The sequence below is a fragment of the Henningerozyma blattae genome, chromosome 10, assembly GCF_000315915.1.
Source record: "Henningerozyma blattae CBS 6284 chromosome 10, complete genome".
NCBI classification, from domain to species: Eukaryota; Fungi; Ascomycota; class Saccharomycetes; order Saccharomycetales; family Saccharomycetaceae; genus Henningerozyma; species Henningerozyma blattae.
This window is the reverse complement of record NC_020194.1, coordinates 39404-61379: the sequence shown is the minus strand read 5'-3', so window position 1 is coordinate 61379 and position 21976 is coordinate 39404. Positions and strand designations below refer to the sequence as shown.

General features: G+C 31.6%; 10 protein-coding genes across 10 annotated transcripts; 3 read left to right on the top strand and 7 right to left on the bottom strand.

Annotated features, from left to right (window-relative positions):
- Window positions 1–237: 237 nt before the first annotated feature.
- LIH1 (putative lipase) lies at window positions 238–1410 on the bottom strand (the record flags this gene model as incomplete). The annotated part of the gene is made up of 1 exon (XM_004182504.1): window positions 238–1410. One exon carries the CDS (start codon window positions 1408–1410, stop codon window positions 238–240), a length of 1173 nt encoding a protein of 390 aa, XP_004182552.1.
- A 489-nt stretch (window positions 1411–1899) lies between these two features.
- ADO1 (adenosine kinase) lies at window positions 1900–2922 on the bottom strand (the record flags this gene model as incomplete). Its single annotated transcript, XM_004182503.1, has 1 exon — window positions 1900–2922. The coding sequence occupies one exon, from the start codon at window positions 2920–2922 to the stop codon at window positions 1900–1902; it is 1023 nt and encodes a 340-aa protein (XP_004182551.1).
- Window positions 2923–3303: 381 nt separating this feature from the next.
- Window positions 3304–5718, bottom strand: JHD2 (histone demethylase; the record flags this gene model as incomplete). Its single annotated transcript, XM_004182502.1, has 1 exon — window positions 3304–5718. The coding sequence occupies one exon, from the start codon at window positions 5716–5718 to the stop codon at window positions 3304–3306; it is 2415 nt and encodes an 804-aa protein (XP_004182550.1).
- A 911-nt stretch (window positions 5719–6629) lies between these two features.
- Window positions 6630–8111, top strand: IBA57 (Iba57p; the record flags this gene model as incomplete). Its single annotated transcript, XM_004182501.1, has 1 exon — window positions 6630–8111. One exon carries the CDS (start codon window positions 6630–6632, stop codon window positions 8109–8111), a length of 1482 nt encoding a protein of 493 aa, XP_004182549.1.
- A 728-nt stretch (window positions 8112–8839) lies between these two features.
- Window positions 8840–9523, top strand: RPS5 (40S ribosomal protein uS7; the record flags this gene model as incomplete). Its single annotated transcript, XM_004182500.1, has 1 exon — window positions 8840–9523. One exon carries the CDS (start codon window positions 8840–8842, stop codon window positions 9521–9523), a length of 684 nt encoding a protein of 227 aa, XP_004182548.1.
- A 418-nt stretch (window positions 9524–9941) lies between these two features.
- TBLA0J00280 (uncharacterized protein) lies at window positions 9942–11333 on the bottom strand (the record flags this gene model as incomplete). The annotated part of the gene is made up of 1 exon (XM_004182499.1): window positions 9942–11333. One exon carries the CDS (start codon window positions 11331–11333, stop codon window positions 9942–9944), a length of 1392 nt encoding a protein of 463 aa, XP_004182547.1.
- A 979-nt stretch (window positions 11334–12312) lies between these two features.
- GCD11 (translation initiation factor eIF2 subunit gamma) lies at window positions 12313–13905 on the top strand (the record flags this gene model as incomplete). Its single annotated transcript, XM_004182498.1, has 1 exon — window positions 12313–13905. One exon carries the CDS (start codon window positions 12313–12315, stop codon window positions 13903–13905), a length of 1593 nt encoding a protein of 530 aa, XP_004182546.1.
- A 348-nt stretch (window positions 13906–14253) lies between these two features.
- Window positions 14254–16377, bottom strand: SST2 (GTPase-activating protein SST2; the record flags this gene model as incomplete). The annotated part of the gene is made up of 1 exon (XM_004182497.1): window positions 14254–16377. The coding sequence occupies one exon, from the start codon at window positions 16375–16377 to the stop codon at window positions 14254–14256; it is 2124 nt and encodes a 707-aa protein (XP_004182545.1).
- A 545-nt stretch (window positions 16378–16922) lies between these two features.
- Window positions 16923–19322, bottom strand: SGV1 (cyclin-dependent serine/threonine protein kinase SGV1; the record flags this gene model as incomplete). Its single annotated transcript, XM_004182496.1, has 1 exon — window positions 16923–19322. The coding sequence occupies one exon, from the start codon at window positions 19320–19322 to the stop codon at window positions 16923–16925; it is 2400 nt and encodes a 799-aa protein (XP_004182544.1).
- Window positions 19323–19783: 461 nt separating this feature from the next.
- On the bottom strand, window positions 19784–21619 carry ORC4 (origin recognition complex subunit 4; the record flags this gene model as incomplete). The annotated part of the gene is made up of 1 exon (XM_004182495.1): window positions 19784–21619. One exon carries the CDS (start codon window positions 21617–21619, stop codon window positions 19784–19786), a length of 1836 nt encoding a protein of 611 aa, XP_004182543.1.
- Window positions 21620–21976: the final 357 nt, after the last annotated feature.

Here is a 21976-nt window from a genome sequence, read left to right as displayed (position 1 = left end):
TATACGTTTAATATATACAATATATTATTCAATTTATTTAATCAATAATTAACGTTTTTCTTTACCATTTTTTCTTCAACAAAAGACTGGTTAGTCATTTTATATGTATAAAAGTACAATAATCATCAAAATTAATTCATTGGTTGGTTAGATATATAATATTCTACCAGAAAATAAGAAATAAAAATAGATATATAAAATGATATTTATATGTAGATTCATGCTAAGAAGAAGATTTTAGAAATTTTTGCAACCTTGGATGGATATAAAATATGACCGATGCTCATCTGTATGCAACCATTTATTCGCATTTGTTGCAGCATATCCAGGCAATCTTCCGTCTATTATTGTCTTTTCGATACCTCTATATTCTAAATCCCCAACCAAGTGAGGCAGTTCAAGTTTTTTAATGAAGATTTCTAATCCTGCCTCCTCAAATTTTGGTGGCAGCATTGGTATATAATCCCCTGTATGAATTACTCTATAATACCCCCCTTTTAAGTCTAATCTATTTCTTTTTAAGTTTTTATCATGTATCTTTTTAATATTAAATAACTCATTCACCCATTCTTTCATTTCTTTATTAAACATTTTTGGAGTAGCGTATGTTAACACTAGAGGATTATAACCTTTTAATTTTAATTCAATTCCTAACATACTTGCTATTGCAGCACCTAATGAGTGACCAGTTACAACGAGATTATAATCAGAGTAGATTGCAAATATTTTTTCAACTTTCCTTAAGAAATGTTTTCCTAAAGATTGCTTAAATCTATAAAATCCTCGATGCATCTTGCAACCTTTACAAGGTCTAATTTTGCCGCTTCTAATTAAATCAATATATTCTGACATAGAACCAGGAACATATCTGGTCGGATATATTTCAAAATCACTATACCAATCTTGTCTTGTCGATGAACCTCTAAAAGCTATTACGATCACCTTCCTTCCATGATCGACCATAACATAGCCAGTCCCCAGCTCTCCTTTATCTGCTTCCATTATTAATTCTATTCTTGTCCTACTTACAGTAGGGTTGACATTTTCATCGTAGCAAAAGTTAATATAGGAAGGGCAAGCCCCTTCATTTAAACTTAAACCTTCCCTTAAACCGTGCTCTCCAATACAATTAGACAGACCACAGCACTTGCTAAAATAAACAAGTTTCGCATAATCATAATCAGATATATAAAAATCTGGAGGTATATAATGTTTAGGTTCTAACTCATTGTCTTGCAATATTTCAGTGGGATATATATTATTATTAACATCATCCTCGTAACTTTCGAGATTATAGGAATTCTCCGAGATCTGAAGGGCATATTCTTCTTCAGATACCATCCTACTCAGTATTCCATACATTAACAATAGAAATAGACCCAATGGAGTCAGTAGTCGTAGGAAGTTCATTAAAGCTTCTTTAGAACTAATGTTCTATATTGTGGGTGGGGTTTTTATTGCCTAAAATATACTTTAATTTTTTTGACTTCAAAGGATAATAAAATATCTCAAAAATCTTGCGAGATTATTATTATATGTAAATATGACACCTTCTCCTTACTATGCCTATTATTAAACTTCTGCTTCTTGTTGAATATTTTTCTAATAATTTTTTTATTAATTATTTTTTTTCTTGATTTTTTTTGAATTGCTGTCACAAAACTAAAGCTGCCTTAATAAAAATCGATACCGACGTAACTATTATATCGAGAGAAAAAACGAGGCTGCTGTTATGAGAAGAAAAAGTAAGCAAAATTTTTAGAATTGCATTATTAAGATAGTATATTATTTTTACAAGTTAAAAAATCCTTAAAAATTATTGAACTTTAATATAATTATCTACGATTTTTTTGTACAAAAAATGCATGCTTGCCATTAGAATTTCACATACAAAATTCTTTAAGCTTCGTATGGAATTTTTTCCTTTGGATAAGATGGACCAACTTCTTGAATAGATAAGGCAGCTAACCATTGACCCATATCAATAGCGGTATCTAAGGTTTTATCTAAAGCTAAACCAGCCATGAAACCACCAGCAAAAGCATCACCAGCACCATTAGTATCAACAATCTTCTTCTTATCAATTGGCTTAACGGCAAAACTCTTGGTAGATTCAGCTGAAACAACGATAGTTGGTTCCAACCCATGTGTAAAAATAACTGTTCTAGTCTTAGATGCACCAACAATATGTTTAGCAATCGCAGCAAGATCTTCCTTGTCACAAGTTAGACCGAAAGATTCCGCATAAGCTGCAGCTTCTGTTTCATTGGCAATAACAACAGTAGTGTATGGTAAAACTTCTTCTAGAGCGGATTTGAAGAATTGAGGAATAAATGGGGCACTTAAGTTTAATACAAATGGCTTACCAGTTTCTTGAGCGTGCTTACCTAATTTGATAATAGCTTCTGGAGAAACAGTTAAATGGAAACCACCAATATAAAATAAGTTAGCGGCTTCGACTTGACTCCAATGTTTAGTTAAATGTTCTGGTTTAAAATGGTTAGCAGCACCCAAATCAGTGACCAAAGATCTGTCATGACCAGTGATTAAAGCAGCACATTTACCAGTACCATGTGATTTTTCAACTTGATATAAAGAAATCAAACCTGCAGCATCATTTTCAGCTAGTAGTTTAGCAGAAAATTTATCTTCACCAACACAACCGAAGTAACCGACTTGGCCTTCACCTAAGACATAGGCAGCACCTCTAGCGGTGTTTTGAGCAGCACCACCGGCAACGAATACAACATCGTCGAAGTTTAAGATTTCGTCGAAAATTTTCATTTTTTCATCACCAGATGCAGCATCAACCAAAATGGCATCATTGGATTTTAGCGAATATTGGTCCAAATATTCCTTAGTGGTAGTAGCTTGGATATCTAATAATGGATTACCTAAACAAAGCAATTTTGGTGTCGACATGATTAAGAATAATTTCAACGACTATGGTACGGAGTAAAATTTTCTGTTAAAAAAACTAATTAGAATTAATATAAATACTTAAATGAAAACAAACAAATACAAAGTTATTACAATACAAAGAGCTCATTATTTAATATTATTTCATTCAAATTATAATAACCTTCATGATTAATTTAGAATTTGTTAAAATTTAAAAAAAGTTGCCTCATCGGACATATACGACGTTCGTGTGAATAGTGAAAATTTCACCTGAAAAAATAATCGGCGTCACAAAAGACTAAAATAATGTGGGAAACAATGGAATAAAATGAATATAAAACAAGAATACTATAAATTGAAAATGATATTTTGCGGGAAAAACTCTTGGCAACTTGTTTGGAATTAAATAGATCTCACAGATGAAGAAATATCTGAAATTAAACTGTTTAATTTGTCCCAATCTCGAACTAATATCAAATCATCTCTATGCGTACTAATTTCTGGAATTTCTATCGGATTTCTTTTCTTGTTAGTTGATATAGGGTGCTGTATTTGATCACCTAGACCAATAGTATGTTGAATAAATTTTTTGATATAGTCTTCTAAACAATATATTTCAAAATTTCTTGAAGAGGTTAAAAATCTATTAGTAGTGATTTTTCTTCTTTTAATCGTTTGATCACTTTTTGAGTGTGCAATGAATGCTAACGAACATATTGTTTTACATTCTTTACACAATATCTCATTAATAATTTCTTGATTTGGACGTGAATGAAGGCATTTGTTCGAATTGGATTCATTATTTTTAGATTCTTTTGTAGCAGAGGTTGGAGGTGAACTTACAAGTAAATATTGCTTGTTTAATAACGAAAAGGGTAATTTGCTGATTCTAGATTTTTCTAGATTATAATACTTTAAGAAGTAGTTGAAACAATTTTTAATGAATGATTCGTCAATATCTAATTTTTGATTTGAAAGACTATCAAAATTCGATAATACGTCAATTAAAAAACCAATAATATCAAGAATACAATCCTTTTTAATTAACTTATAATCTTTTATGGATTGAAACCCATAAGGTAACCAAGTGGGCAAAGTAAAATTTACAGCCTCATTGATATTAAATCCTGAATTAAAACCAGCATGAAAACATTTTGGTAACGTGATAATATATTCATTAGGATGCTGTATTGCTTTAAAACATTTAATTCCCGAATCTTTAAAAATGTCCGAATAAGGTGAAATTTGAGTAATAAGTTGGCTTAACAAGTCCGGTTGTTTAATAAAATAGTCTGGAGTTAAATTAAATAAAAGTTTTTTAAATTTATCACATTCATAATCAGGAATACTATACCAAATTTTTGGAGCTCCTTCATGTTGATAGTTTATACTTAAAGTGTATTGATCTTCAAGATGCCAACAAAAAGTAGAAAATAACGATCCTGCATACAACCATGGAATCGTGACTCCTGAAATATTAGAGTATACATCTTTATCATTTTGAGTAGATTGAATTGATTTCGTCAACGATAAGAGTGATCCATCTGCAAATGGTAAGTTTTTCAAATTCATGGGATGAGTACAATATCTTAAGAAAGATTTATATTCTGCACTACTTAAGTTAGATGGAACATGATCTAGCGTAGGAAAACCAGTTAGAACATTTTCATCATGAATATCTGCTCCGTATTTGGTAATAAACTGTGTAATATCTTTTTGAGATTTTAAATCGTTTGGAGAAGCACTAATCAAATCCCAAAACTCCTTTTCCAATTGATTTAAATCTTTTGGATTGTACTGTTTTTGAAATTGTAATGCTTCAGCTTGAAAATCTTGTAAAGAGACTTGGCTCTTTTCATGTTTAAATCCATAAAACCCATTACCAATAATACAATTATTACAAAACCATTCTCCTTTTGGAATAATTTCAATAGGTGGACTTAAACAAAAAGTATGGTAAGGCTTATTGCAAAAATCGCACAATAAAAGCCTAGAGGGTTTATTATTCTTTAAGCATACCAAACAAGGATTAGTATTTTCGTCACTAGAATCCTCTGATGCTTCTCCTTCTGAGTCTTCGGAGTCACTTAATAATGATTTTGGATATTCATCAAATACCAAGCAATCCTTGTTAAGAATCCCATTTGTTAATCCATAAATATGATTATAAAAAGAGGATAAATGATCCAAGTAGACATTGTACAGCTCAGTAGGCTTACAATTAAATTGTTGGGACAGTTCTTCCCAAATTATTTTACTTTCTGGATTGCTCTTGCGAAGCAATTTGGGATCAAACAATTTTAAACTTTTATTGGGGTCCAAATCCGAAGGATGAGTTCTCAAATGTAGGTTATTCAACTTAATTAAGCTGACATAAAGATTATATAGATATATAGTTTTCTTAGATTCTTTAATTATGACCTTGCTGTCTATACTAATCTTGGTGTCAGGCTGATGTGGAAGAGATCGATGATAAATATCCAGCTGCTTTGCAAACATTAACCTAGACCGATTTAATAAATCCAATTCAAATAAGTTTTGAAGGCGTACATCGAATTTAAAACTTTTTTTATCGATATTTAACTTTGGGTTGAAGGATTTTGGAGGTACGATTTTAATCATACCATATTTGTTACCTTTTTGTTGAACTTTGTCACTTGCTATGAAATGAAGAGGATTATTGAACTCCTCTTCTGTAGGATAAAAAACAGGAATTTCTTCCATATGGCGCTTAGTGGGTATTGGCTGTAACAAGTTTGAGTGTGTTAAGAAAGCACTCTCTTTCGTTGTTTCATCAGATATTTTATGGGATGCCATTAAATAACCTTTGTGAGAGTGAAAACTCCGGGATATTTGTGAACCGAAGCACCCTATATTAATGGCGATGAGTGGTTCGTAGCGAATGACATGAAATCAATTATTCTGAAGTGAATTACAATTATGTCTTTTTGACAAAATGTAAAACTTACGTTTACATTTTGTGAAATTGTACCAAAATTTATACTTTTCTCTATGGATATATCTACTCTAATTAAGTGAATTATTGAGAAATTTGGGGAGGCTTATAATTATCCCGCACCTCTGGAAAATGGTACTAGTTTATAAAAACAAACTGTTTAACAACCTGCTTTGAAGGAGCTTTTGTTTTTCATTGGTTACCTTCCGTATATGACTTTCCTTTCTATTTTTTTCCATTTGCTATTTCTCTTATTAATATGGTTATATGAGATCTGAAAATATAGGAATCTGGAATTTGCTTTTAAGCAAGAGAGCCTTTTTAATGAAATATTTTTTACAACAGTTTTTGCCAATATGTATTTTCTCCGATTAAGACTTAAAAAGACACTGGATCCAATAACCATACTTATTCTTAATAGGGTATTATTTACAAATTTATTTAACTATTTTGCTTCCATTTTTCCTATTCACGTGACTCCTACTTAAAATCCGTCTAAAGTTAAGATTTGCTTAATTAATCATGTATATTACTAAGGCAAATCCATATGAAGACTTGCTATAGAAATTTCAAAGGGTTACCAAAGAAAGGAAATTTCACCTAATGGTATTGGCATCAAACTTCCTTTCATTGCAATAGCACTACTTCCAAGTTTAAATTTAAACTAAATTCATTCTTTATTTTTTTTACGACTATTCCACATAATTGAAAGTACCAAGAAATATACTCAAATAACAAAGCAAATATATCAATCATTTGAGGTGGAATAATAATGCTGAAAACTACCAAGGCTGCTATAAGTATCAATAAGTCTCAACTATATTCTCCTTGTAAGCGATTTAGTTCTACAATTCTTGAGAAAGGTCTATTTCAATTCACTGAAGTTCCAGATAAGTCTTATATCGAAATCAAAGGCCCTGATTCTCTGACTTTCTTAAATGGGCTAGTTACTACTAAGTTATTACCCTATTTCAAGAAGAAAAATTTAACGACAATTTCAGATTTGGAAAAAATTCCGAACAAATTGCATGATGATTTAAGATTTGATTATAAACTTTTGAATTGGGGGTTATATTATGAGTCTGGATATGATAACGATTATATATCTAGGTTTGGCAGCTATTCGAGTATTTTGAACCGATATGGAAAATTAATCACGGATATCATCATCTATCCAACTCCAAGTGCCTTTGATATAGAGAGTTCCAATAAGAAATATAAGTATCCGAATTATTTAATTGAGTTCGATTCTGAAATTACCGATACTTTATTAAAATTATTTGCTAATCATAAATTGGGCAGTAAGATTAAAATTAAACCACTGGACAATAATTCCTTAAAAACGTGGGATCTAATGATTAAATTTCCTAAATATGGCAATAGTGAACAGTTGAATCCATGGTTATCTAACCTTTTGATTCCAAGTACCATGACTCATTCACCAGAGGAAGCCAACAATTTTATGCAAAGTATAATTAATTCTTTATTTCCATCTATTGCCAATGAAGATATCAAGGGACTTTATGTTGAAAGACGTAACGAAGCTGCCAAAGAGTCGAACAACGAAGAAGGGCAACTCTTTCGCCTATTGACCCATAATATCATTGAAAATATTAGTAAAAAAATCAATTTGAATCAATTTCCATTTGAATTTGTTATCGAAAAAGTATCACCTATGAAATTTAAGAAATTGAGATATTCTAACGGATTATTGGATGGCTGTAATGATTATAATATTGAAACTCTCTTACCGCTAGAGTTAAATTTTGATTATTTCAAGAATACCATCAGCAATCAAAAAGGCTGTTATCTAGGTCAAGAATTAACATCAAGAACCTTTTCTACAGGCATATTGAGGAAAAGATTAGTTTCAGTAAAGCTCATAAATCAAGAAAGATTAAAATCTGTCAAAATAGAAGAAGGCAAATATATGCCTATTCAAAGTAATATAACTCCAAATACAACTCCTTCATCTACTGTCCTAACACCTTCACCATTTACTAAGGGCAAAGAGACTCCTCCGGCAGCAAACCAAATAAGAAAGAAAAATAGAGCATCTGGCTCATTAATTACATATTGTGATGATATTGGCCTAGCATTATTAAGGACTGAATATTTCAAACAAATTTTTGAAACAGACTCTACAAGTGACACTCCTCCCGCATTTCATATAGATACTGATGAAGGTCAAGTTCAAGTTATCCCATATAAACCAAGCTGGTATGAACAATGGAAGGAGTCAGAGATGAAGTAGATGCGGCATTCAAAAACTATGATGATTCATCACTGCCTATACAGCCATACATATATGACTCATCGCGTGCGAACGACTCAAGCCCATGAGTCTCACAGATCTAATCTCCTATAGCAACTGCCTTCCGTGTATATACTATATTTTCCATTTCTTAATCATTCCTTAACCTTGGAATTTTTCATATTTCCCGTTTCATTTTTCGCATTCTTCAATTCTGTGAATATCCTATTTTTATTCCCTGCTCATCCGTCCACCCAACTAACAAACTTTGGAAAAGTGACGCACTTTTTGGAATATAACCAGCTTGGAAAACGCAAGCTTAGAAGGAGTTTTTCATTCCAATGGAAAAGCTAGTAGTACAGTAGACTGAGCTTAGTGAGATTCTAGACGGACACCAAATGGATTCTGGATAGAGTCTAGGCAGAATTTGACCATACTGGAGACAAAGTCTAGACAGAGCTGGAAAGACCCAGGAGGAGGTGGATGGCCTAGTGGGAGCCAGGACCAAATCTAGGTTGGATGTGGACAGCTGACAGTGATATGCCGTGGGCCAATTGCCAGGAATTTTCCACGAGAAATGCCTGTATCGTTATGCAATATCGAAAAAATTATTAATGGTTACTTGATTTTTAAAAAAAATGGCATTAAATTTGGACATTTCTAGTATATAGAAATTTGTTTGTCATTTGGAATATAGAAGATAACCGTATCGTGCCAACTGTATAACAATGTCTGACGTCGAAGCTCCAGTTGAAGTTCAAGAACAAGAAGAATTCGAAGTTATTGAAGAATTCACTCCAGTTGCTTTGGCTACTTCTATCCCAGAAGATGTCCAAAGAGGTTCTACTGAAATCAAATTATTCAACAAATGGTCTTTCGAAGATGTTGAAGTTAAAGATGCTTCTTTAGTTGACTACATTCAAATCAGAAACCCAATCTTTGTTGGTCACACTGCTGGTAGATACGCCAACAAGAGATTCAGAAAGGCTCAATGTCCAATCGTTGAAAGATTGACCAACTCTTTAATGATGAATGGTAGAAACAACGGTAAGAAATTAAAGGCCGTTAGAATCATCAAGCACACTATGGAAATCATCAATGTCTTGACTGACCAAAACCCATTACAAGTCGTTGTTGATGCTATCACCAACACTGGTCCAAGAGAAGACACTACCAGAGTTGGTGGTGGTGGTGCTGCCAGAAGACAAGCCGTTGATGTTTCTCCATTGAGAAGAGTCAACCAAGCTATTGCTTTATTGACCATTGGTGCCAGAGAAGCTTCTTTCAGAAACATCAAGACCATTGCTGAAACTTTAGCTGAAGAATTGATTAATGCTGCCAAGGGTTCTTCTACTTCTTACGCCATCAAGAAGAAGGATGAATTAGAACGTGTTGCTAAATCTAACCGTTAAGGAAGTATCTTTGTTAATATTGGCTACTATATTATACTCTCTATATTATCATCTTATATTTCTTACTTAACTTTATATGTACATTGTTTTACTAATTTGTTTCCTCATTTAAGAACAACAACTACAATCATAATTAACAATATAAAAAAAATCTATTATTTTACTTTACCTATTAATAATAAATATATAATAATTGAAGGAGAAAGATCACTATGTAGAGGAGTTTAGATAAAATAATTTTTAAATAACATATATATCCCTAATTTATCATAATATTTTTTAAATATATGTATATGGTAGGGTAAATTAAATCAATGAATATCTTGGCAAAAACAAAAAAAAGGTTTAAGAGAATGAAAATCTATCTATAAATGAAATACAAAGAAAAAACTACGAAAAAAATTGCCATGTACGGTGGTTAGGAATTAAATTGACGGATAATCTTGGCATCAACATCTAAAAACCAAATGGATAGTAATAAATCTGCAACAAGAACAAACGAACCATCAATAATATAACATAACCATAAATAGCCCTTAGAAGCTAAAATACCAGTGAATAAAGGCCCAACACACCTTGCAAATATCTTACCAATATTGACAATACCCATTACACGAGTTAAATCTCTTGGTTTAACAATATTCGTCAATAAAATTTGTCTTGATGTGACGTCCATTGATGTTGTTGCAAAATGTAATAATAACATAGTGATTGATAAAGATAAATGACTTTCAACAAATGGAATAATTATCATAAAGATAGCACTTGGAGCTTGAACACTTATAGTCCCTTTAACAGGACCGAAATACCTAGCCACCCAAGATGATGGAATTGTAGTCGATGCCATAATAACCTGTGCGACAGCAAACAAAACACCAAGTCCGAATGAACTCATCAGAAAGATTTTAGCATAGTAATAAACCATCCAACTATCAGGCATAAAACCAGACCCCAATGAATCAACCATGAATATTACTAATAATCTATACAAAACTGATTTAGTTTCTGGTGATAAACTTCCTGCAGTAGGTATAGATGATTGATTCTTATTAATGGAAGTCGTAGAAGATTCTAATAATGGAGTGCCCTCTGTATCAATGGTTTCAATCTCCGATGCTTGAGAATCTGTAGTTACTTGTTGATCATTATGACTATCATCATCGTAGATATCACCATGATTACCATCTTTTTCCGTTTCTTCAGATAAAGATATCATAATTATCACTTTGAAAACGCCAATCATTGCATAAATCAAGAAAATCATCTTGTAGCTTTGTAATTTGGTTGTGACCAACTCCGATGAATTTAAAAAATGAACCACTGTACCACACAATAAGGATCCAAGAGCAGTGCCTACACTTCCCATAAATCCATGAATAGCATAAATTTCAGGTCTCTTGTTATGAGGAGTTAAATGAGCAATAATAGCTTCCTCGATGGACTTAAAAGGTCCAACTTCATTACTTGAAGGAGAGATGACCCCAATAATAGCAAATAATAACAAGACGTGGAAATTTTCACTAAATGCAAATGCAATCCCACTAAACGTCATCATTAGAGCACCGTATATTAACACATTTCTTCGACCCCAAATGTCTGCATACCATGTTAAAATATATGAACATAAGACGTCTCCGATAAGAGTAAGAGACATAAATAAACCCATCTTATCCTCAGATAAGTGAATTTCATCCAAGAATAATGTAAGTACTTGGCTTGTCAACCCATAGGATAAAAGTCTTAGAAAGACAGATGCCCATAATAATTTGATATCCTTTGAGGCTTCTTTGGCCTCTCTTGTAATCTTCATTTAGTTTTTTGTTGAATATATCTTTACAATCTTTATATTGCTCTTGGATATAACGTGACCACGATAAAGGCGTTTATATACGCTTACATTTTATGGAGGGGTAGTTTAACTTGCAACTTCTCTTTATATGGTGTTTACTGATTAATTCTTGGACTGGCTCGTTGCTTTTTCAATACGGCATTTTTTGAACAGTTTTGGACAGGAATAGAGTATGACTAACACCGTACTAAAAAGGAAGAATACTGACAGTTTTAAAATGGATGCAGCTTATGCTATTTCGATTCTTATTTGACAATTACAGTGCTACAATTCTTATTTGACACTTAAATCATATATAATAAGCCACCAAGAGAGTTATTTGGAATTGATCTAATTGTGGCAGATGTTCTGGGTCTACGGAGAGAAAAATTAGTGGATAGAAATACGGTTAGCAAAAAAGAACAAATTTGAATTTTTGATAATGTCTGCATAAAGAATGTCTCTTTTTTATTTCGTTCTATGCTAACCAGATGAGGTACATGAAGGTGGTTTAAACTCAGTTATTTAGCCTTTGGAAAAATCAGAATATATACGGGTAAAAATAACAAAAAAATTTTGTTAGACTTTTTTATAATTTAAACACAGGTATTACTAGATAACTGAATCAAAGAACGTATCTTGAATATTATAATCATATTCCAAGAATTGTAATAAGAGATGACACAAATTATTTTTTCAGAGGTAATTTGTCGCCGGGTAACAATAGCTTTTTTCCCGGAAAAATCAAATTGCCAATTTCTAAGATGAGATTAGAAAGTGAAAAAAAAATACTGAAATTTAGTGAAAAAAAATATATCAAGTATATATTTATAAATTTACTTTTTTAAAGGTTTATGTAAACAGAAAGGTTTAAGCATAAGTTATCATTCTAGTTTTTCACTACACTAGAATTTTGATTAGAACTAAACTAAGATCAATAGGTTAAGTTTGTTGGTTAAGAATGACTGATTTACAAGATAGAGAGCCTTCCATCATTATTAATGGTAATTTAGAGCCAGAAGAAGATGATCAATATGTTCAAGAAACTGAAGAAATTATTCAAGAAGATGCTGGTGCCAATGAACAACAATTAGATGATTCCAAACCAAAGAAAAAGGTTGCATTTGCTGGTTTGGATGAAGAATCTGAAGCTGAAAGAAGAAAGAGAGAATTCGAAGAAGGTGGTGGTTTACCAGAACAACCAACTAACCCTGATTTTAGTAAGCTAAATCCTTTGTCTGCTGAAATTATCAATAGACAAGCTACCATCAACATTGGTACCATTGGTCATGTCGCCCACGGTAAATCCACTGTTGTCAGAGCTATCTCTGGTGTTCAAACCGTTCGTTTCAAAGATGAATTAGAACGTAATATTACTATTAAACTGGGTTATGCTAACGCAAAGATCTATAAATGTCAAGATCCATCTTGTCCAGAACCAGACTGTTATAGATCATTCAAATCAGACACTGAAATTAACCCTAAATGTCAAAGACCAGGTTGCCCAGGCCGTTATAAATTAGTTCGTCATGTTTCTTTTGTTGATTGTCCAGGTCACGATATTTTAATGAGTACTATGTTGTCTGGTGCTGCAGTTATGGATGCTGCACTACTGTTAATTGCTGGTAACGAATCTTGTCCGCAACCACAAACTTCTGAACATTTAGCAGCCATTGAAATTATGAAATTGAAACATGTCATTATTTTACAAAACAAAGTCGATTTAATGCGTGAAGAAAGTGCTTTAGAACATGAAAAATCTATTTTACAATTTATTAAAGGTACTATTGCCGACGGTGCTCCAATTATCCCAATTTCTGCTCAATTGAAATATAACATCGATGCTGTTAATGAATTTATAGTGAAAACTATTCCTGTACCTCCAAGAGATTTTATGGTTTCCCCACATTTAATTGTTATCCGTTCATTTGATGTTAACAAACCTGGTACTGAAATTGATGATTTGAAGGGTGGTGTTGCTGGTGGTTCTATTTTGAACGGTGTTTTTAAACTAGGTGACGAAATTGAAATTAGACCTGGAATTGTTACAAAAGATGACAAAGGTAAAATCCAATGTAAGCCAATTTTCTCAAATGTTGTTTCCTTATTTGCTGAACAAAATGATTTGAAATTTGCTGTTCCAGGTGGTTTGATTGGTGTTGGTACTAAAGTAGATCCAACTCTATGTAGAGCTGATCGTTTAGTTGGTCAAGTTGTTGGTGCTAAAGGCCATTTACCAAGTATCTTCACAGATATTGAAATTAACTACTTCTTATTGCGTCGTTTATTAGGTGTTAAGACTGATGGCCATAAACAGGCTAAGGTTAGAAAATTGGAAGTAGGCGAAGTCTTAATGGTTAATATCGGTTCTACTGCTACTGGTGCTCGTGTTGTTGCTGTTAAAGCTGATATGGCCAGATTACAATTAACTTCACCAGCTTGTACTGAAGTTAATGAAAAGATTGCTTTATCAAGACGTATTGAAAAACATTGGCGTTTAATTGGTTGGGCTACTATTAAGAAAGGTACCACTTTGGAACCTGTCTCTGTCTAACTTTAGTAAGCTTCACCAATCGGCTGTTGAAAAGTTTGTTAACTAATTAAGCTCTTTACCCTTAATCTAATATAATTAACATTATAATAAGCATATAATACTATACTACATAAATCTTTTAAAAAAACGTGAATAAGCAATTTTTTTTGAAGCAATATTGTGAAATATTTGTATTGCTGATAAAACACTCAGCAAAGCCGGATGACCAGATTACTGGGATGCATAATAGACAATATTTTATTGTATTACAATTTTTTTTCTATGTAACTAGAATAGTAAATAAATATATTTATATATTCGTAATAAGAAAAATAAAAAAAAAAAATCAGCATTTCATGAAAACATCATTTAATGTATGCAAGTGTAGTCATTTCTTAGATTTGAGGCTTCTTTATAAATGTCGGAATCTATAAATTTTTGTAATGAATCAATTTTCATCAAATGATAAGTATATTTACCAACAGAGTCTAACAATGGATATAGCCTCTTTAATATCATTAGAGTATTTGATAAATTATTATTTTCCGTCTTTATATGAATGCTACGATTTGTTGATGAAGCTAGATCAATGGTGTTATCTTCATCACTTAAGTTAAGCGGTTTAGGCCTTACATCTCTTTTAGGACAAAATTGTTTATTGAATTTGTTAGGTGACAATATTGTTTTTTCTTTTGGTGGTTCAGTAATATCTACTGAATTTATTGTTTTTTTTAAGTCAGCATCAATAGATTTGAAAATGTATAAATTACTCATGTCATTAGAAAGTGTTGCAGAGAGTGGAGATTTTGGATGCAATAATATACAAGTAATAGATTCTCTTAAAGTGTGACCGATGTTAATTTGGTAAGGCGCACCAATCATGATGAACAATGAGTACAGATGGTACCCCATCTCTAAGCATTGATTTGCTTGCTTACCTAATGCAGATTCAATAGTGGTAATAATATTATTACCTGATTGACCACCTCTTCCAACTTTTCTTTTCAATTTATTATTTTTGGAATCAATAATCTTCTTCAATAGAGCCATTTGTTTTAAAAATTTTCGAATTTCAATATAGGCATCTAAATTTTCCACACAAAATTCATTAGTTAAATGTCTTCTAAACAAATATCGCATTCCTGGATCTTTTAGTATACTTTTTAGGGATGGGTTTTTGTCAAATTTTTCTTTATTAGGAACGGCTGTTTTATCCATTAATAGATTAAAGGAAGTGTTATCATCAGAAAGCTTAACAGAACTGCAACTGCTGCTATCTGATGAATTAGTTCGAGAGTAGTTAACCTCAGATTGTGATAATATTGTATTTTCTGAAATATTTTTTATATTTACTTTATTTTTCCATTGAATAAGCTCTAATCCTTTTCTTGAAAAAGTACAATACTGTGAGCGACTAATTGTAAATCGTTTTTGTTCATTTATGTTGTTTCGAATAGGAACAATTAAACATTGTTCCAAAAACATGGTGACTATAGATGCCGCTTCTTTCGGGTAAATGATATCTGTACAATCCATTAACCATTGCCAGAGAGCTTTAGAGGTAAACGAATATTCTACAGTCGTAGATTTTGTATCATACTCAAAAACTTTCAAATGGCATATTCTCACACCATTATAAGAAATATAATATTGAATATGAGCATCTGAGTCAGGGTTAGTAAAAAAGCGATGTGCAAATGGAGAGATTCGTGATTCATTATTTAATAAAGAATCTGGTATTTCTTCAATCCAAGATTTCTCTAATTCTAGAGGCATTAAAGAATCTTCAAAATGAGAATCACCCTTAAAAACTATATTTTCAAAGGTGAATTTATCATTTGTGTATTCTAATAACTCTGCTAAAGTAGGTAGTTTTTCATTCACAACATTCGGAGACCAAATATGTGGCTCAGGTCCCATTATTCTTGCAAATAAAATATTAATTAAGTATTCACTATGAACTATTGCATCTGAAACCGAGTTTCTTTCAAAAATAAATAGTTTTGTAGAATTAAATTCGGATTTTAGTATAGACGGGATTTTCTTTAATCCAACGTCTCTAACATACTTTTGTAGAATACAGACACCTTTGGCTGTAGGTTGTAAAAGAACTTTATCTTTTGGCTCACTTCTTGTCCGATCTGCAGGCGTATGCAAAAGTTTGGCAGACATAAATATCTTGAGAAGATAATGAGCTAATTCTGGCTTAATTGAGTAAGAGACACTGATACATGTAGTGTTCATATCTACTTTTAGTTCCAATTTATTCATTTTCTCGAATGCCTGGGCTAGGCTGAATGAATAAGGATAAGTTTTAGAGAACCCCCCAAACAACTTCTTAGATTCTTGAGTTGTATCTTTCAGATCTAGACAAATCAATAATAAAGAATACACCGTTTTGATATCTTCTGCAAAAATTAGCCCATTAGATGAGCGGTTAAAACTCTTTGATGATAACTCATGCAACGTACCATTTGAAGCTTTTGTATTCATTCAAATAAGGGAATATCGAAATAAATTTATTAAGGGAAACTTAAAGGTTATTCTCTAACTATTTTACAAGTAAGGTAATCTATAGCAATTAGACTATCAGATGAAATATGAAATATGAAATATGAAAAAAAACTGAAATAGTCCTTTGTTAAGCTTATCAATAATGATAATTATTTTGGAGGTTGTCATATGCATATATATATGAAATCATATGCATAAGTAAATATGTATATGGTAACAACGAAGCCATTAGCAATTGAAGAAATTGGAACAAGTTCCTGTTGTAATGGGGAAAAAATGTACTGTTTGATGTATCATCGTCTTTTCGCATCTGTTTTTTTAACCTCAACAGTAGATCGTGTTTTAAAAACCTTTAACATGAAACATGCGGCGCGCTTTTTTTGGAATATAGGCAAAAATAGACTATATTCTTCTATAATATCACAATATTCAATTACATTGAAGAAAATAAAAAATCTAAATAAGATATTAAATATGCATTGTAATAATATGGATTATATGCTACATTAAGGAAATTAATGAGATTAATAAAAATCAGCTAGGTTGTTATCCCTTATATTATCTTGATCATCGTAGTCATGGACACCATTTTGAGCGCTTCTAGGTGAGTTTTCGCTTCTTCTATCTCTATGCAATTTATTCGTTGAAGATACTTGCCCATCCGCCCTTTTAGTGTATTTTGTGCTAGGAGCAGTAGTGCTATTATAATGATTAGTATGATGATTATTACTGCTATTTAAATCCACAGAATTTGTAGCCGATGAAGTATTGATGACCAAAGGTTTATCATTAGATTTTGTATTATAACGAGAGGCTTTAGAATTACCACTTACTTGTGATTCATTATGAGAGTGGTATCTCGAAGAGTTATCTTGAGAAGTACTATAGTACCTTGAGCTATTATTGTGCTGTTTAGATACATTAGTGCTAAATTCTAGAGTTTCAGTATTTGATTTGGGGTTGTGACTCTGATTAAATTCTGGTGAGTCGTAACGGATATTTTGGTTATACCTTGTTGCATCACCAATAGTATGCTTACCCAAGGTAAGTTTTGATGGATTTCTATGATTGCGATTCATTACAGAGGTATTTTCTATTGAATTTCTTCTCTTGCTATTCATATTCTGCGGAGTGGTATTGTGCTTCCTTGCAGCATTATTAAAATCATTGGTCTTATTGGTACCGCTATTATTGCTATTATAACGTGTAGAATTATAGTGTGTAGTACTTTCTTTATTAGAATACCTAGAGCCAGGTTGACCACCATAACGTTCTCTATTACCAACTAAAGATGCATTATTATAATTACTGTTAGTCATTTCACCGGTATTATAGCCACTGATATAATTGTTATTAATATAATTATTCATATATGGACTATTCTTATTGTAATTCTTATTATAGTAGTTAGTAGGTTGTGGACGATTATTGTGAGCTCTATTTGGGTTATTAGAATTATATCTATGATGATGCGTTTCTGCAGGCTGTGTTAGTAAATGATTTCCTGATTGTGCTAATGGAGAGGGATTGGGTCCACTATTCTTATAATCAGTTGGAATTTGGTTTGAAGGAGTTAATTTAGAACCAGGGCCTCTTGGAAGAGTTGTATCTTTTAGAATATTATTAGTTTTAGTAGCTGGAGTTGTTGACTGTATCTTAGAAATATTATTATTTTCTGTTTCAGTAATGTGCCCTTCTGGAGCAGTTGGTGCTCTTTGGGACATTTCTTGATGTAGTTCTTCTTTGTATCTTTTGATATCAGCTTCATGACTTTCTTCACAGGGTAAGGATAATTTAGAGCTAGGCAATGGAGCTTCTTGGAAAAACTTGTGATTTACAGCCGACATAGCTGTTAGTCTTTTATACGGATCTAGTCTTAATAACTGTTTTAAAAAATCGAGCCCTGCATCGGATAAATATTTACCAAATCTATCTTTAATAGTTCCAGGATAATTAGTCCTTGTTAACTCTGCGCCTGGCAGGTATTTAGCTAAAGGCCACTCGTCCTTAGTTGGAGTACCTACTAATTTAAATATTACATGTCCTTGATCAACATCAGTCTTCCCTTGCAGAATAGGTTTTTTCTCAAAGAATTCAGCAAACACGCATCCAACGCCCCACATATCTACAGCCGTGGTATAATATTTATCACCCAAAACTAATTCTGGTGCTCTGTACCACCTTGTTACAACCACAGACGTGTATTTAGCACCAGAGCCAGCTCCACCTGGGTATTTTAAATTTGGTGGAGAACCATAATAAACTCTTGATAAACCAAAGTCTGCAATTTTCAATATACCAGTATGGTCAATTAAAATATTTGCAGCTTTAATATCTCTATGCATATATTTCATACAGTGAATATAATTCATGCCCTCTAATAATTGTAGCATCATATTTTTTATATCACATATTTTTAAAGATATTCTTGGATTGTGTAGCACCCCTGATAGATCTGCAACCATGTAAGGTAAAATCATATAAAATGACTTCGGAAGATTTATTTGATTTTTAGAATTATAAGAGTTGTTATTAGAATTGCCATTATTATTTGATGGTGGAAAATCGTAAATCATTTCAATTAACTTAATAATATTCTTATGATCTAATCTTCTAAGAATTGTTATTTCACGCTGAGCTGTTATAGGGAATAAATCTTTTTCTAAATTAACCAATATTCTCTTTATGGCAACCTGTTTTTGAGTTTCTAGATGTACACCCTTATAAACTTCCCCAAAAGTACCTTGCCCAAGCTTTTTTTCTTCCCTATAATGTCCATTAAATCTAGTACAACCATATATCTTTTGTTCTGGTCTTTTCATTAAAGTTATGTAGCTTAATCCTGTCTTTTCATTTCTTATTACTGAGGCTGTTCTTTTAAGCTTCCCAATCTTGTATTTGGACTCTGACTCAGTTGGGCTCATTATTCACTCTTTTTCTGTATACTTTGTAAATCTTACCTTTTAATCTAATAGAACAATTTGAATAATACCCAACGTATTTCCAATGAATCTTACGTTGAAAGTAAATGTCACTTATATAAACCATATGTGTTATCATTTTTCAAAAATAGCCTCATCTTTCTTTATCTGGTTTTTCTACTTAATGAAGGAAAAAGTCCAAAAATCGTGGAAAGTGATAGCACACGTGATACCATCTAAATCATCTTAAAGAGCAAATTAAGATTAATAAGTTGAAGTATATACGTATTGGACACATTAGAGTGGATATGGTATGTAGTTTTGTTTTAAAAAACATTAAATATCAACAAATGAAGTAGTTTGGCATAATATGCAGAGATAAGTTAATGGTATTATTTTACAATTAGATTATAACCAAACAAAAATTAACAGTACGCGTAAAAATAAGTTGGCATTTATCAGTTCTATAATTGTGTCCATGGGTAATATATAGACGATCTTGGAACAATTTTTCGAAGTTCCTGAAGAGTAACTTGCATTTGATACAGTCTTAAATCGAATGGTGCCATTGTACCTTGAAATTGGTAGTTACTGGCGTAAAACACAGCGATGGCAGACTCCCTTAACCCCACATTACCCTTTTCCGCCATTAAATCTAATGATAATATTGATTCCCAAATATTTTTAATATCTTTTTTGCTCCATAACTTAATAGCATTATCAACTATTATTGAGTTCTTTGATTCTGAACTATTAGAGTGTACCATTGTAGGTATTCTAACATTTAAAGATTTAATCATTTCTTCATATTCAGCATAAGCAAAATTAAAATTTACACTCTCATCTTTAGTTTTCATGGCAGCACGAGCAGTTGATATTAAAATTGCCAGTTCTAAATCGGATAAGGAACGTACTTTTCCTGTTAAATCATTTGTACGCTGATTTGTTTCATATTCGATTATTTGATTACATGAGTGTAATTCACTAAGTAAATTTTCAAATGAAGGCGATGAATGTATAAAAGGAACCATTGAATATTTTAATCTATCCATGGATTTAAATGTTTCAAAATTAGTTTTAAGAATTTTTGATAATTGAGAATTATCATCTTGAATAATGTTTGTAATTGTTTCGTTCCATTGTGTAGTATATTGGCGGTCCTTAGCATTAGATTCCGAATCTGGGACAATTAATGATTCTTTTATAGTTTCTGAAAATTCTTTCAATGTTTTAATCTGGGGAATATTAATAATACGCTGAGAGAATCTACTTTTCACTCGTTTTTCTAAATAATCTAAGAAATTCAATTTTGTTGTACAACCAAAGATGCAAACTGGAATTCTAGCATGTTCAACCATATCAAATAAATTATATAGTAACGTTTGACGGACTGGTCCAGCAAAAGTATCTATTTCGTCAAAGATAAAGATGACTGTTATTTTGCTAGTATCTTTATTTTTTCTCTTATCACTAGGCCTTTCTGTATTGAAAGTTGCAGAGTCTAGTAAACGTAAAATCTTTTCAAATACTTCAGTTAATGACCCACTACTTATATCTACTGATTCTTTTTTGGAATTATTTCTAGAAGCATTAATTTTCCTTAGTTGCTGTTCAATTTGCGTGGCAATTCCATTTATAGCAGTTTGTTCTGAATGTACATAGCCATTTAATCTAATTGTGATATATTGATTATCATATTTTCTTGAAATTTTAGCAAGAGTATGTGATAGGAGAAAAGATTTATATCCGCCTCTTGGGCCAACCAAAATTGTTGAATGACTTTCTTTTTGAATAATGGCTAGTTTTAAGATTCGATCTACTTCAGATTCTGTTGCTTTTAAGTATGATGGAATAGTAATTTCATCTAGTTTTACTGTTTGATAGAGTTGACGTAATAGATGGTTCTTGAAAGATGTAAATTCTGGATCGGTTGGTAATTCTTTTAGAACTTCTGAGTTTGATTTTAATTGAAATTTTGGGCTACTATTAAATATCTTTATACGTTTTAATACATTGAGAGTTTCTTTATCATAATCATCATCATCATTAGCCTTGTGCTTGACAGTAGATCTTTTTGATGCAATAATATTTTTATGATCAGTTGTTTCCGAATTGAAGTTGGCTAATTGAGTTTTTCCATCGTCATGCTCACTGGATGCTCGTTTTACCGGTATTAATTTGATACCTCTTAAAACAGATATTTGATCGTGGTCTTCTTTTGCATCTTTAATAATATTTTCCGGAGAAACTTTTATTTTGGATTTTCTCACAGGATTAAATTCAGAATTAATACTATCCATGTTTTAATAGATAGTCAGGTTGCTACAGTTGGAATTGCTTATTTGTTACTTGTTAGCTGTAGATGGTATTTTTAATTTTGAATAACCTTATTCGTCTTAATTCAAGGTTTTATTGAATTTAGAATTTCGCGTGAGAAATTCGATAGTTTCAAATTCCAAATATTAAAAATGAAAAAACAAAACAGTAACACTGAAATTTAAAATTTATTCTTGTTATTAATTAATCAATAACATATTTTAACAATGAATAGTTATATTTTTTGAAGCTTATTAAAACAAAATACTTTACAAAGAAAATTTTATACAATACATAAATTAATAAAATAAAGAGAAAAAAAATACAAAAGAAAAACGAAA